Below are 12,958 nucleotides of genomic sequence, written 5' to 3'. Positions count from 1 at the left end.
GTTGGGCCAGGAGCTGGTAACTATGGAAACAAACCTGTAGATGAAATATTAGCCTATCTTAACAGAAGGCCTTAGGTATGGTCTATTAGCCCACACAATTTATAACTATTAAGTGCAATTGTACAGAGGCTTTATGTTATTAGACTGGATTATGGACCCATAACACAAAAAATGGTACTAGTTTGCCTTATACCATCTGCCTTCTGTGACATTAACATTAACTATTATTAAGTTTTATTACATGGAAGGTAAAGTCATTAATCAGGGAGATTGCTGGTATGAATATTAACAGGCATTTGATCCATTTCCTAAATTATTGTGTCTAGTTTCTAGTAACGTTTCTATTAAGTTAATGACGTTGTGACTGGTTTGCTGTACAAAAGGAAATTACATCTTAAGGACAGTATTTGCTTTATATTCTGGTTGCACATTCCATTGAATGTCGCAGCAGGGTTCACACAATAATGTAAAATATGTGTGAAAACAACATCCTTGATAGAAGTGATTTCTTTTACCAAAGGCAATAATTAAACAGCCTTATGGAGAGAAAAAAATCTGCATATAAGATATGTAATACCAATGTTGTAAATAAATAATTGCATTGTCACTCATTTTAAAACTCTTAATTACATCTTTCATCTTGTACCACTGCATCTCCACAGATAGATTTATGATGAGTGGTCACAACATTCTTACATAGTGTTCATTAAACAAGTAGGCACTTTTCCGGCTTGTCAAGCTTTACCCATCACTACAAAAGTTGTGTTCAACAACTGATACAGAACATCACGTACACAAGCTCTAGGAGAGACCATTACTCCACAAAAGGGTCATGTTGGTTTCATCACCCTTGTGCCTTGGATATGGGAGATACCAGAGATCATGGGGGTGGTAGCAGCTATGTTCGTACGCTCCTCTTCTCGTCGAAGAGGCTTCTGAGTGTGCAGACCTGGGTTACAGCCACGGTGAAGATGACCAGCAGGTTGAGGCAGGACCAGAAGGAGACCCTCCACAGGTTGTCCTCCAACAGGTAGCGGTCACGAGCCTCAAACGCCCTGAGGATGCTCTGGACCTGCCGGCTTTTCTCCAGGTGACGATGCACTGACTCTGTGGTCTCCTACAATGAGAGAGTACAACCTCTGTATTACCTGTCTTAATCCACTTAATGTTCTCTCAAGACATACACTACCATTGATGTGTATACAATACACGGAGCAGAGGTACACACAGGAGTGAATCTGATTGGAGCTGTGGAAAACAGCTGTGGAGTCAAGAGAAATGAGAGGATGAACTCTGGAAGTTCCGTCCAAAGTTATGCAGGAAACGTAAAAACACGAGCAGTGGAAATTTCTAGAATTGCAATTTGAGTGGTCCACCTCACCCTCATGTATTCCAGTTTGAACTCCACCAGGCTCTCTGGTTGGCCCATCTCAACCCAGCTGTCGCCTCCATCAGCGGCCCCCGCCTGGCCCTCGAGGATCACCTCGAAGAACACCATCTTCTCAGACAGCTTACTGAAGCTGTTGTCAAAGCACAGGCGGTAGTCTCCATCCTCTGTGGGCTCCACCCTGGGGCAGTGACAGAGAAGAACATGACACCACACCCAGAAAGGGCAGACGGCTGTGTTTGGGGGGTGGGGGTTGAGGGGGGGGGGAGAGAGAGATACACAGAGGTCGTAGCGCGGCTGCTCTCACTCACGTGTGGATGCCGTCAGACCTCCGGAAGTCAGAGGCCAGCCGGTAGCCACTGGGGGAGATCAGGGTGAAGCCCACATCCAGACCTGCTCCTGCTATCACCTGCAGGAAAGACACATCAATAAGAATGGTAATCACATTTCAGACGCGCTGTTATAACACTGTCTGCTCATGCAGACTCCCAAACGAAAAGGGATCCCTGATCTTAACACACTCCACTTTCAAAAAAAGGAAATGGGACATACATGAATAGGCCCAGTTAGTTGACCCGGGCCTCATCCTTTTATCTGCTACCCTGATTTCCCTATTCAAATATGTCTGGCCCCAAGTCACTTTGGTCTCCATTCAACGGGATACTACTATATCTCTTCTGAGTTTGAGTATAGCTGAGAAATTAAGAGTACAGTAGCATTTAGGCTACAGCAGCTAATTGTACATGGTTATCTGCTCAAATGATCCTAAGATGTGTGTAGGGTAGGTTAAATCAGCTGGTATCTTAAAGCAGTTGTAATATTTCTCTGACAGCATTGAGGAGATGGGATGCTTCGTTTCTTCGATTCACTACGACACAGTTGTCATAGTCTCAGTTGAGGCAAGGGGAGAGCAAAGGCTCAAGAACTCAGGACCTTCATATACTATCTAGTATCTCTCTGCCAATCCAGTGTCAGCTGTTCCTGAGTGGATCCCTCAGTAAGCCAGCCAGGCTCCATCTGAATGCAACCCAGCCCACAGAAATGTGTCACGGCTAGTCCATCCAGGGGTGTGAAATCACTCTGCAGTCATGTGTCGGCCAGGACGCTGCAGGAATAGTAGCTATATGGGCTGGGCATGGAGTGTAATTATGTACAATATACAATAATACAAATTGCAATAGCCTAATGTCAGTAATAAAATAGGAGGATGAAGAACATTTTATGTGTTGGATTCAAAATCTGGACTACAAAATATCTGATTTAGGAAAGGCTGATGCATAATCATGAGTATTCTCATCTTATCTGCAGACAAAAAACATCAATTTGGTTATAGACAGTCTATATAGCCTGCTATGGGATTCTGGATACTAACATGGAAGGATTGTTGTGTTATCTTTTGCCCTGTACCTGAGCAAAGTCCGTTGGGGAAATGGCTAGCGTATTTTGTACAAATAAAACACTAAGACATATTGTTATAAAGTACTCCAAATACAGTACAGTATGCTACAGGTGGAGAGAGCGAAAAACAAAAGAGAGCCAGAGAAAGAAAATACTTTTACCTGATACTCTACTTCCAAGCTCCCGTTCTTCACAGTAGTTTGAAAAAAACATTCTGTTGTGCCAGCAGGCAATAGAAAAGTAAACTCGGTGTCTTGACTTTGTCCCGAGCACAAAGTAAAGTGTAAATTTGCTACAAAATATGTGAGCAGCAAACCAAGGGTTACACCTGACACAGTTTGACAAGTCATCACGTCCGTAAAAAACGTCTCACTCAGTAGCGGTTGTTTCACTCACGTAACTTTTAACCCACTCAATGACACTAATGACTTGCACTCTATACAACACAACTTACACTAAGACGCATGTTGAACACTGCAGTTTCGCGACTGGTCCAAGCAATCCAGCAGGGCAGAGTCGCCACTGATCTGATATATTGAAAGGGTGGTTGTAAGATGCTGTATGTCAGTTGAGTTGACCAAAGATTGGTGTAAGTGTAACTGATATGCGCACATGTACAGTTGGGCTGTTTGCCTTTGATTTGGTGAAAACTGGATAGGCTAAATGGGTTGAAATGTTTTTTAACATTTTGATCAAGCGCAATACGGCATACGCTATAAGTGCAGTATACTGCATTTAGGACTCATCAATTAAGTAGAGAGATAAAGGACGGTGCATCTAAAAATCAAAACATATTTTCCCTCTTACCTGTAGGGCCATTTATCCATAGGCTATTGTTTTGATGTGAGATGCCTATGGTGCTCAAAGCGCTGTTACGTTTCTAGGCCAAGGGGCTGCCATAGACTTCAGTGGTAAATGTAGATAAGCGTAAGCAGGCTATAACAATAAAAGGTAGAAACTCAATGGGCAATTACGCAGATTTGCTGCTTGCCGCCAATAAAGGTGCAGGGGTTCCAAACGGGCACATGTGTTAGGCCTATATGACGAAATTGTTAGGATTGATGGCGCAGCGGTCACGTTTTGGGAGTTTGCTAAACAAATGTAGCCTATGCTGCCTGTGCACGTGCATACTGGCTTCCTGTGCTGTAGAGTGTAGACCACCAGATGCGGTTGGGGTGATAGAAAGAGAACAAGAGCAAGAAAAAACAATAAAGATAATTATTTAATTTTAATACAACACATTGCTCAATTCACTCATCGATAGGCTTACTGGAAGAAACATGTTAATCTGCAATCATCCTACTGAAAGAAAAATGTATTTAAATAAATAATAATAATAAATGTAATCTATTTGTCTACAAGACAAAAATATTTAGCCTAGTTAATCCCCCAACAGTGCACATGTTGGCAGTTATTATAAAGATCAATAAAATGATATCAACTACTATTGAATGTTGGGTTGTTTTCCATTGATCAAAAAGATCTTACACAGCAGACAATGAGTGTCCCTAAGTGTCAAAAAAGAGGTAATGATCCTGAGAGATGAGGGAGAGAGTGAGAGAGAGCGGGGGAGAGAGAGCGAGAGAGAAAGAGAGAGTAAAACAGAAAGATAGAGTGAGAGTAAGAACCAGAGACTGACAAAATCCATGTGAAAGAGGAAAGTAAAGTATGAACAGAAAGCGTAGTTCGTCTGTTACAGTGGAGTGGGCGGGCTTCGAGTGTTGCTGTAGATGCACTGTGCATGGTCACTGTCTCGCCACAATGCTCATTTGCATGCCCCGACTTATCAAGGAGACTGAGAACTGATACAGTGTAAGGTGGTACTCAGACAGTTGTGTTTTGTCTAACCAAAACGTTCCGGTCTCTTCTGTGAGTGGACAGTGGTCTCCGTGACTACTGGACTTCTCCGGACTGATTACTGAAAAAGGACTTCTAGGTTCTTTGTATGTTGAGGTGGCAGCTTTCATCTATCTACATCCCACGTGATTTCTCTTCTAGTGAAGCTCCTCGTTGCTTTAGGACTCAGTTTACTGCTTCTCATTGTTAGCTGAGACCACCTGGGTGCGGACCGCAGTTCAGTCGAACTACAGGATCAGCTCTTTTCCCCCATCCCTGGTTATAGAGAGATTTTTTAGTTTTTGGTCATGGCAGAAGGTGGTATCGCGTACCCCTCTGTGTTTATGGTGGACAGCAGTGCTGTCTACCCCCGACTGCCGTCCAAGCCTCCCCCAGCACAACAGAGGCCTGGGATCCAGGTCATTCTGTTCCTGCTGGTCAGCCTGGCTCTCTGTGGCATGGTCATAGAGGCCTTCTTCATCTACCACCTCTACCGCGCTGACACTGTGAGTACGACATTTACTCTGCCCGACTGTCTGACCGTCCGACGATATTACCGCACCTGTCTTACTGTCCGTCTTTCCAATCTCCTGATTTTCTAGCTGATTGTCTGCCTGCGTGTCTGTCTGTCCATCTGACTGTCAGTCTGAATGTCCATGGGGTTGTCTGTTTGTTCAAGCACATTAATTCATGTACTCATTTTTCATATCTTTCAATCTAGCTGTTGTCACTCAAGATTCTCTTTCTTCTTTTGTTGTAACTTTTCATAATTTTCTCTTAACACCTCTTGTTTTCAACTTATCTTTATTGCTGACGACAGAAATATAATTAAATGGTTAACAGGACTTTGTACTAGTATTGCACTGATGATTCAGATTAATGGCAGAGTAGGAAGCAAATGACTTCATATAAAGGACAAATACGGTGCAGTGATGCATTGTTTTGTCTACATTTTATTGTGAAATAAAATGGGGGGGGGGGGGGAATTTGGAGGGGAGTGGAGGGGGGGGGGCTACGGTCTGTGAGCTACTTTTTCTCATTGCCGGAAACCTAAGCGTGTCCTACGTGCCTTCCTGTACATTACCTCAGAATGACCTAGTGTAAGGCCTCATGCACAAATCCAATCTCACTGTCTGTCTCTCTTTTTCTCTCTTTCTCACACACACACAAGATGCACAAAAGCACAGAACCACACTTACGTATCATTTTGTATCTGTTGCAGAGAGGATTTGGAGTGCTTAGTAAGAGTATTCAAGGTATGTCAAGGTTTACTACTTCTTTTTCTGTCACTAATGAAATATAAGTCAGACATTCTCTAAAATGCTAATCACACGAAAAACGCCATAACCTTTAACAGACCAATCTGAAGTTGTTACCCTGGCCCCAACCAAAGCATCGACTGTAATGGTGCCTTCAAAACCTCTCGCCCATCTGATTGGTATGACAACTACAATACATTCAGTCTCAGTAAACCTGTGTGTAAATGCTATTTACACTCTATAACCTTTTGTTTACTCTTAACTTGCTCTCCGCTCTCCAGCTGGACCTCCAAGGCGTCATTCAAATGGGATCATGCAATGGGTCAGGGAGGAACCCCCCTTTGTCTATGACATGGACTACAGAGATGGAAAGCTGGTCATAAAGAGAGAGGGATTCTACTATGTCTACTCCAAGCTCTATTTTAAAGACTCCATCCACTTCACACACACTGTCCTCAAATATTCAGATCGTTATCTTGCGAAACCCATCCCCCTCCTTCAGTCCCAGTGGTTCCACACTAAAGACAAGATAGGATTATCTAATAGTTATCTGGGAGGGGTGTTCCAGTTCTTTAGGAATGACTCCATCTTTGTGACAGCGTCAGACACCTCTAATGTCATACGCTCCAAGGCATACGAGAACTACTTCGGTGTCGTCATGATCTGTTGATCTCCGTTTATCACCGAGGGTAAAAAAGTAATGAAAGAGTTGGAAAGCAAACATTTCGAAATCGATTTATATGATTAATCATCGTCACGAATCATGATTTACAAAATAATTACAAAATGTAATACATATTTGAATTTGTTTTGCCATTGTGAGGTCAGGTCAGGTCAACACTGTTTCAGGTCCGAATTTAGGAAAGGGTGTAATAGAGTCTGCAGGGACTGTCAAGAGCTTATCACATGGGTATTCTTAACCTCCAAGACTCTGCAAGTAAGTTCTGTCATACTGGGAAGTCTCAATACAGAACAGTACAGATATATTATTTTCACAATTGTATACAGTTTAATGAAGATAGTTTATTGACTTTATTAGAGACGATAGAACTTCTTTTTTTTTTATTTTACATTACGGTATATATTGATAAAATTATGGAGAGCTAAATATACATGTTAATGTTATCCAACCAATGAATGTTAAGAGTACCTGACATTCAGGTGCTTAGTGCTGTTTATTAACCATTGCTGTGTTTATGCAAAAAAAAAAAAAAAGTGAAATTCATTGTCCTTGTGTAATACTACCATACAATAGCCTAATTAACTGCATTTTGCTTTCATGTGTATCAGATGTATTTATACGATACCTAATTAAATCACTTTATCATTATTCTTTCTAGAATTCCGTGTCAGAATTGTTTTCACACACACACAAAACACTGCATGCGAGTTTGCAGACATCATTTGTGTAATGGTTGCATTGAGTTAAATGGAGAGAGTGGTCGCATTATCAGCGGATGTTGCACCCACTTTGTAGCATCAGACAAACATAGAGCTGAGAGCCTTCTCCTGCTCCCCCCCCCCCCACACACACACACACACACTGACCCAAAAGAATGCCCCGGTGACACATGACCATACACCTTTTGTTCGCCAAAGCCTAGGTGAGCACATGAAATAAATTTGTCTCAAAACAGACAAACAACACAACTTCAAAGTGACATAACGCACACAGGTACATGTGTTTATCTCTGAATGAGAATAAGTGCGTATGCAGTCACAGAGATAAGCTGGCAAAGACCTGTGCTGAAACACATGCAGAGACACAATACGATTCAATTGTGCGCCTCGACGTTCTTATCTATCTCGAAGGCAGCTCTTTCCTTTTTTCAGGCCCTCCTCTGCGCGTCGTCGTCGTCTTCCTGCTCTTTCCCCTCTGTGGCGTCCTCTTCTAAGAAGCTGCTCTTTGACTGCGCCCACGCCACAGGCCCGGGTTGTATATCTGTAAGCTGTAGAGGAAGTGGGGGAGGTGGGGGGGTGGGTGGAGGTGGGGGGGTGGGTGGAGGTGGGGGGTTACCGGGGGGGGGGATGGAGGGTGGAGATGTGAGTAGCAGTTAGCTCGCTTGCTCTGTTTCGCTGACTCAGTTTCCGACCCATTGGAAAAGGGTACACGAAGAGCGGGGACAAGACACTGCACTTGTCACGCTGTGACACGGCATGTGAGTGTGTGCGCGATTGTGTTTGAATCATTGGTCATCGAACATATTCAAATTCTTCTTGCCTCCCAATTTGCACCAGCCACATGACGGTACGGACGACTCATGAATTAGTCCACTTGTCCGCCCTGGGTCAGCTCTATCTTCTCTGTCTGCTGTAGCAAAAAAGGTCACGTGACGCTTAACAAGTCTTCCCGTTTTAGTCATCTGCTCTCCTTCTGATTTCTCGGTGGTCACACCACTGGTTTTATGTCTGTGCTACAATGGCAGGAAGATTGCACTTTTTCTGTGTGGTTGGGTTTTCCACATTAGTCATATATACCATACTGTCCACAGATCAGAGGTGTATGGAGAACATTTCAACCAGTACCTACCACTAAATGGAAAAAGCAATATGTCATAATAAGTAGCATTCAATAAATGATTAAGCAGTCATACAGTACATTATTTGGTTGCCAGGCTGCCATTGTAACTAAGAATACGTTCTTAAGTACTTGCCGGGTTAAATAAAGGTTTCCATCTTTTTGGAGGATGCAGGAGGTTAAGAGAAGTCATGGTTATGGTTCATCTGTTTTTCTAGCTTCTGTGAGAGATGTGCTTTCACATCTGAAGCAGGAGAAGGTTCCATCATGTTCCCTCAGCAGTGGAACTACTGTACACCGTCTCAGCTAACAGCTAAACACTGTCCCCTGCTGTCTTTCACAGTAACGTTGCTTCCATGGGGTCCTGAGATACTGTCGGCTTGAAACCTATTTTTTTCGATCAACTTGACAGAAAATATTTTGATACTGTATCAACAACAATATGATGAGCAGTGTGTGCTAAAAATCATATCAAGTTGCTGCACAGGACTGTGTTACAAAGAGATGGAAATGTGTGTCACTCTACTTCACTGGACCTAACTGTGATTGAACATAGTGCACCTGGTCCCTCCTCTAAGACAGGCAAACAGTAGTCAGTGTGTGGTTAACTATATGACACATCAAACACACATTCCTATGTGTCAGTTTCACATTTTAGAACATGAAAATCTCAGAACGACCACATATTTTGTTTTTGAATCAAAAGTTGTTTTGAATTGAATCAAAAACCCAGACAAAAAACACGATACAATGGGACACGATGGGAAGACAAATCAGTGATTCCATGGCATTTTCCATTGACTATGGAAATAATAGAGTAGAGGAGAGATTAGAGAGATGTTTTAAAGAGAACTGAGTTGACAGAGGAAACTCATCATGACACAAAACGTCACGGTTGGATCTGAATCTGCGCTCCACACATATGCACACATGCACACAGTCATATGTGCCCAAAACTCCGGTCCCTGCTCTCACATCCGGCAGGGGAGAAGCATTGGCATGAAGGAACCTGAGTTAGACATCGGATTTCCTCAGCGGAGTGGGTGGGAGAGTGGAGGCTGAGAAGTCAACATAAGCTAGCATCCTAGACAGGCTTCCTTTAGCAGAAACTTGTGGTCACAGGATCTAATACACAGTAATGAGATAGCGAATGTACGACATTCTGATCGGTGGAAAATCGGTGTTTCCCTGCCGGTTGGAAAAAATGTGTATCTATTTGGATAGTAAATGCGTATGTGTTCCAACTGGTAACCTTCTGTCTCGCTTAGATTATAAATACGATTTATTGATGTGAGTCCCTGAAGGCCATGTTTGGATGGTCTCGCATTCAGGGAAGATTGTTCTTCGACAGCGTGACACAGGGTGGTCCATGACTCAGGCATGATTCAGGGGGATGCACTGTGCAAACCTTTTGCTTTCTCTTCATGTCTGGGGTCTTATGGTTGAGTCACAGCAACACAATAACACTAACGTAAAACTCAGTAGCACACAACACCGTGTGACCTAACCTTTCACTTGTCACTTGTTCAGGGGCGAATCTAGGTTCCCACTTTTGGGGGGGCTAAGCCCCTAGATAAAACCTATTATTTTTCCTGTGACCCAGCAAAACTAGGGGGGTCTGGGGGCATGTTCCCCCAGAATATATTTTTTTAAATATCCTTTTCAATAGTGTCCTCTAGTGGGTTTTAGGAAGAGAAATTAACAAATTTAGATGTTTTTTATTTTTTTGGGGGGGGCTAATGAAACTTTTGTAGGGCTAGATACGTGCATGCACTTGTTTACATTTACAATATGTGGTGTTTTTTATACAATATTCCTGTCAGCAACAGCTGCTCTAAAGCACAGAGGTGAATACAGTGTGCATGAACTAGAGAATGGTGATACTTCACAGTTAACGTCTGTACATAACCATAAAGCTGACTGGTTGTGGTTTCTAGACTCAGATTTGAAAGATTTAGGAATGTTTTGATTAGAACGGTTGAAACCAAATTAAAAAAATACTATAGAAACATTTATCCAAAAATTAAACTAATACAAGAAAAAAACGATACAAAACACATCCGGTAGTAAATACATTTGTTCACGTTATACATTATTTTATAATTTATTAAAATAGGTACAAAATAAGCAATACATTCCAGTGAATTTGTAACATTGTTTTTCGAGTTTAAAGCAGTATAAAGTTAGTCACACAATGACATACAGTACATTCATGGGGTATGATCTTCCCTGTCATTATTCCCTTATATATAATCATTCAATAAAAAAGCAAATAAATAAACATAGATAATATAATATAAAACACTAAATCTCAATCTATAATTGTGTAATGTTTAAGTAAATACAAAGGCAAAAGCAAACATAAATAACAAATTACTAAATTACAAATTGCCAAAAAAAAAAAAATTAAATCATACTTCAATGTGGCACGTGGACAATTTCCCTTTTATTGTCTCACTGGACACAGGTGAAGATCAGGAGGCATTCTGGTTGCTGACTAGGCTATTAGTATAGCCTATAAGTAAGTTCCTAAATGTCCTTATTTAAGTGACCTTTATTAAACCTGTCAATCCACTAGTTTCCTTTTTCTTCTCCCCTTTTCTCAGTTTATGACTTGGGTTCGTTCAGGCTTGAGTTTATGGGGTGACTTAGTGGGGAAACTTGTAGATGCCCATATAGGTGGCACAATGTGTGTTGTTCACAGTGCTTTTGGGGGAAATTGTGACCTCCAGCTTGTCTTCGGCAGATAGCAGCACAGCCTTACCCAGGAACCCAGTGGTACGGGTAAGATTACACACTCGACCCTCCAGGATCACTGATGCTTGTTCTGTGTGTAGCACCACCTTGACCGTGTGTTCAGGCGCCGTTATCTCGATCAGGCTCACCTGTACATACAGGAAGTAACTGCCATCTTCGGGGACGGTCATCATTTCATTCTCTGTTCTCTGCATCATTTCATTCTCTGGTCTCTGCTTATTCTGCAAAAGCCACTGGAGTCTGTAATCTCCACGATCATTGGATGGCTTTAGTCCTGCAGTGGAAAACATGTTTAAGCCTTTCATCAGCATTTCATCTGAAAACATTTAAAAAACACAGTTAAACATTGAGTGGAAGAGTTGTTGCCTGGCTTTTTATATTTCACATATGCTTTTGCCACAATTCATTTTCTTAATTCCTCAGACTTTCCTAGCTCCAACAGATATGTGGGTAAACATGATAAGATTATTCCGTATTTCACTGACTCATTACTATAGGTCTTGGTGTTTGTTTATCATTTTGTAAATCAATAGATGTAATAACATGTAATAACGTGTGAAGACAATTATACCGGTGTATGCATAAATGAGTATTCTTCCTGATGTCATGCTTGCCTCTGCAGTTGTTCTCTGTAGAGACAAAAATAACACACAAACAATGATGTCATTCTTGATGGTTTAAAGAAACACAAACATATGAAAAGTGTATTGACAACAAGAAACAGAAGTGAATTTCCCAGAATGTAGTTATGTGTGATGTTATTCTTCCTTGTGGTGACAATGGCGGTCTGGTTAGGATGAGTAAGACTGAGAAACACAATCACTTTTGATCTCTGCACCTGCATCAAATGCCAATTCCACCATAAAGGAAAGGCGATACATGGTTTGAAAAGCTTTACAGATTTTTGTCACAACTCAAAAGTTGTGGTCCACTCCAGAGCTGCAGTCAGCATACCTGTGTTGATTCCACAATCTTCGGGTTCTCTGGGAGTTTGGTTGTTAATTCCTTTTGTTGGAGAGGGGGAGAGAAGACAGTCTACCGTCGAGTTACAAGTGATAAACAAATGAGTCATTCAATCATAATAGTTACTCTGGTAATATTCAGAATACAGTATATGGAGCCAGACCAATGTTTTTACATAGCAGGCGTTTGAGTAAAACATAAATAATAATAATATATATATACGTATGTATGTATGTATATATGTATATATGTATGTATGTATGTCTGGAAAATAAATGTCACAAAAGTTTCCTTATTTACTACAGTTATGCAGCTATAACTTACTGAGCTAACTAGATTAACACAGAACTTCTGTGGACATAAAGGATTTTCTGGCTCTCAGGATGATATTTATCCGATACAAGTCAGTCCATCTATGTATCTAACACAGTCTCTGTGACAGGTTGACAGAGAGCTCTATCGTAACCTTACCTAGACCACAGGCTACGGTATTGTTCAAACCAGCTGTTATTCAGCTAACCACGACCGAGGGATGCAACATCAGATGCGCAAGGCAGGTGTGAACACGACAACATGAATAGCTGCGTTAACCATCAATCCTCCAACAAACAAGATGAAGTGACAGGCATTTAATGACCTTATTGACCACATACTGTATCTTAAATGTTTCCATGTTACGGCTGGTGAGGATACCTATCAAACGGTCACACATGACAGTTGTGGCCAACTACACTATCAGCATCTCACTTAAAACATTCAGCTAATACCTCTATGGAAATACTCAAATCCAATTTCTTGGCACAGTATAAAGTGTATATGTGTGTGTGTGAGCTGTAGGGA

The 12,958-nt window shown here is 41.6% G+C and overlaps 2 protein-coding genes across 3 annotated transcripts; one reads left to right on the top strand and one right to left on the bottom strand.

The window, feature by feature from the left end:
- Window positions 1–276: 276 nt before the first annotated feature.
- On the bottom strand, window positions 277–3,181 carry LOC136940976 (transmembrane emp24 domain-containing protein 1-like). Of its 2 annotated transcripts, XM_067233332.1 has the most exons (5): window positions 2,947–3,181; window positions 1,699–1,796; window positions 1,382–1,568; window positions 1,190–1,261; window positions 277–1,117 (listed from the first exon to the last, which is right to left on the bottom strand). In XM_067233332.1, the coding sequence occupies exons 1-5, from the start codon at window positions 3,133–3,135 to the stop codon at window positions 899–901; spliced, it is 765 nt and encodes a 254-aa protein (XP_067089433.1). In that variant the 5' UTR covers window positions 3,136–3,181; the 3' UTR covers window positions 277–898. The 2 variants fall into 2 exon arrangements, with proteins under 2 accessions (XP_067089433.1, XP_067089434.1); XM_067233333.1 differs by lacking the exon at window positions 1,190–1,261.
- Window positions 3,182–4,887: 1,706 nt separating this feature from the next.
- tnfsf14 (TNF superfamily member 14) lies at window positions 4,888–7,131 on the top strand. Its single transcript, XM_067233335.1, has 4 exons — window positions 4,888–5,127; window positions 5,844–5,877; window positions 5,979–6,059; window positions 6,162–7,131. Exons 1-4 carry the CDS (start codon window positions 4,930–4,932, stop codon window positions 6,548–6,550), a joined length of 702 nt encoding a protein of 233 aa, XP_067089436.1. The 5' UTR covers window positions 4,888–4,929; the 3' UTR covers window positions 6,551–7,131.
- The last annotated feature ends 5,827 nt before the right edge of the window (window positions 7,132–12,958 follow it).

This window comes from Osmerus mordax, chromosome 3 (assembly GCF_038355195.1).
Source record: "Osmerus mordax isolate fOsmMor3 chromosome 3, fOsmMor3.pri, whole genome shotgun sequence".
Taxonomy (NCBI): Eukaryota; Metazoa; Chordata; class Actinopteri; order Osmeriformes; family Osmeridae; genus Osmerus; species Osmerus mordax.
Note: the sequence above shows the minus strand (reverse complement) of the source record. Positions and strands in the feature narration are given on the sequence as shown.

Coding starts and splice junctions, on each gene's coding strand:
- LOC136940976 (XM_067233332.1), bottom strand. CDS start 3,135: ATGACTTGTCAAACTGTGTCAGGTGTAACCCTTGGTTTGCTGCTCACA. Junction 1,569..1,698: donor AGGTCTGACGGCATCCACAC/GTGAGTGAGAGC, acceptor TCACTGCCCCAG/GGTGGAGCCCACAGAGGATG. Junction 1,118..1,189: donor GTATTGTATACACATCAATG/GTAGTGTATGTC, acceptor CTCTCATTGTAG/GAGACCACAGAGTCAGTGCA.
- tnfsf14 (XM_067233335.1), top strand. CDS start 4,930: ATGGCAGAAGGTGGTATCGCGTACCCCTCTGTGTTTATGGTGGACAGC. Junction 5,878..5,978: donor GCTTAGTAAGAGTATTCAAG/GTATGTCAAGGT, acceptor AACCTTTAACAG/ACCAATCTGAAGTTGTTACC. Junction 6,060..6,161: donor ACCTCTCGCCCATCTGATTG/GTATGACAACTA, acceptor TCCGCTCTCCAG/CTGGACCTCCAAGGCGTCAT.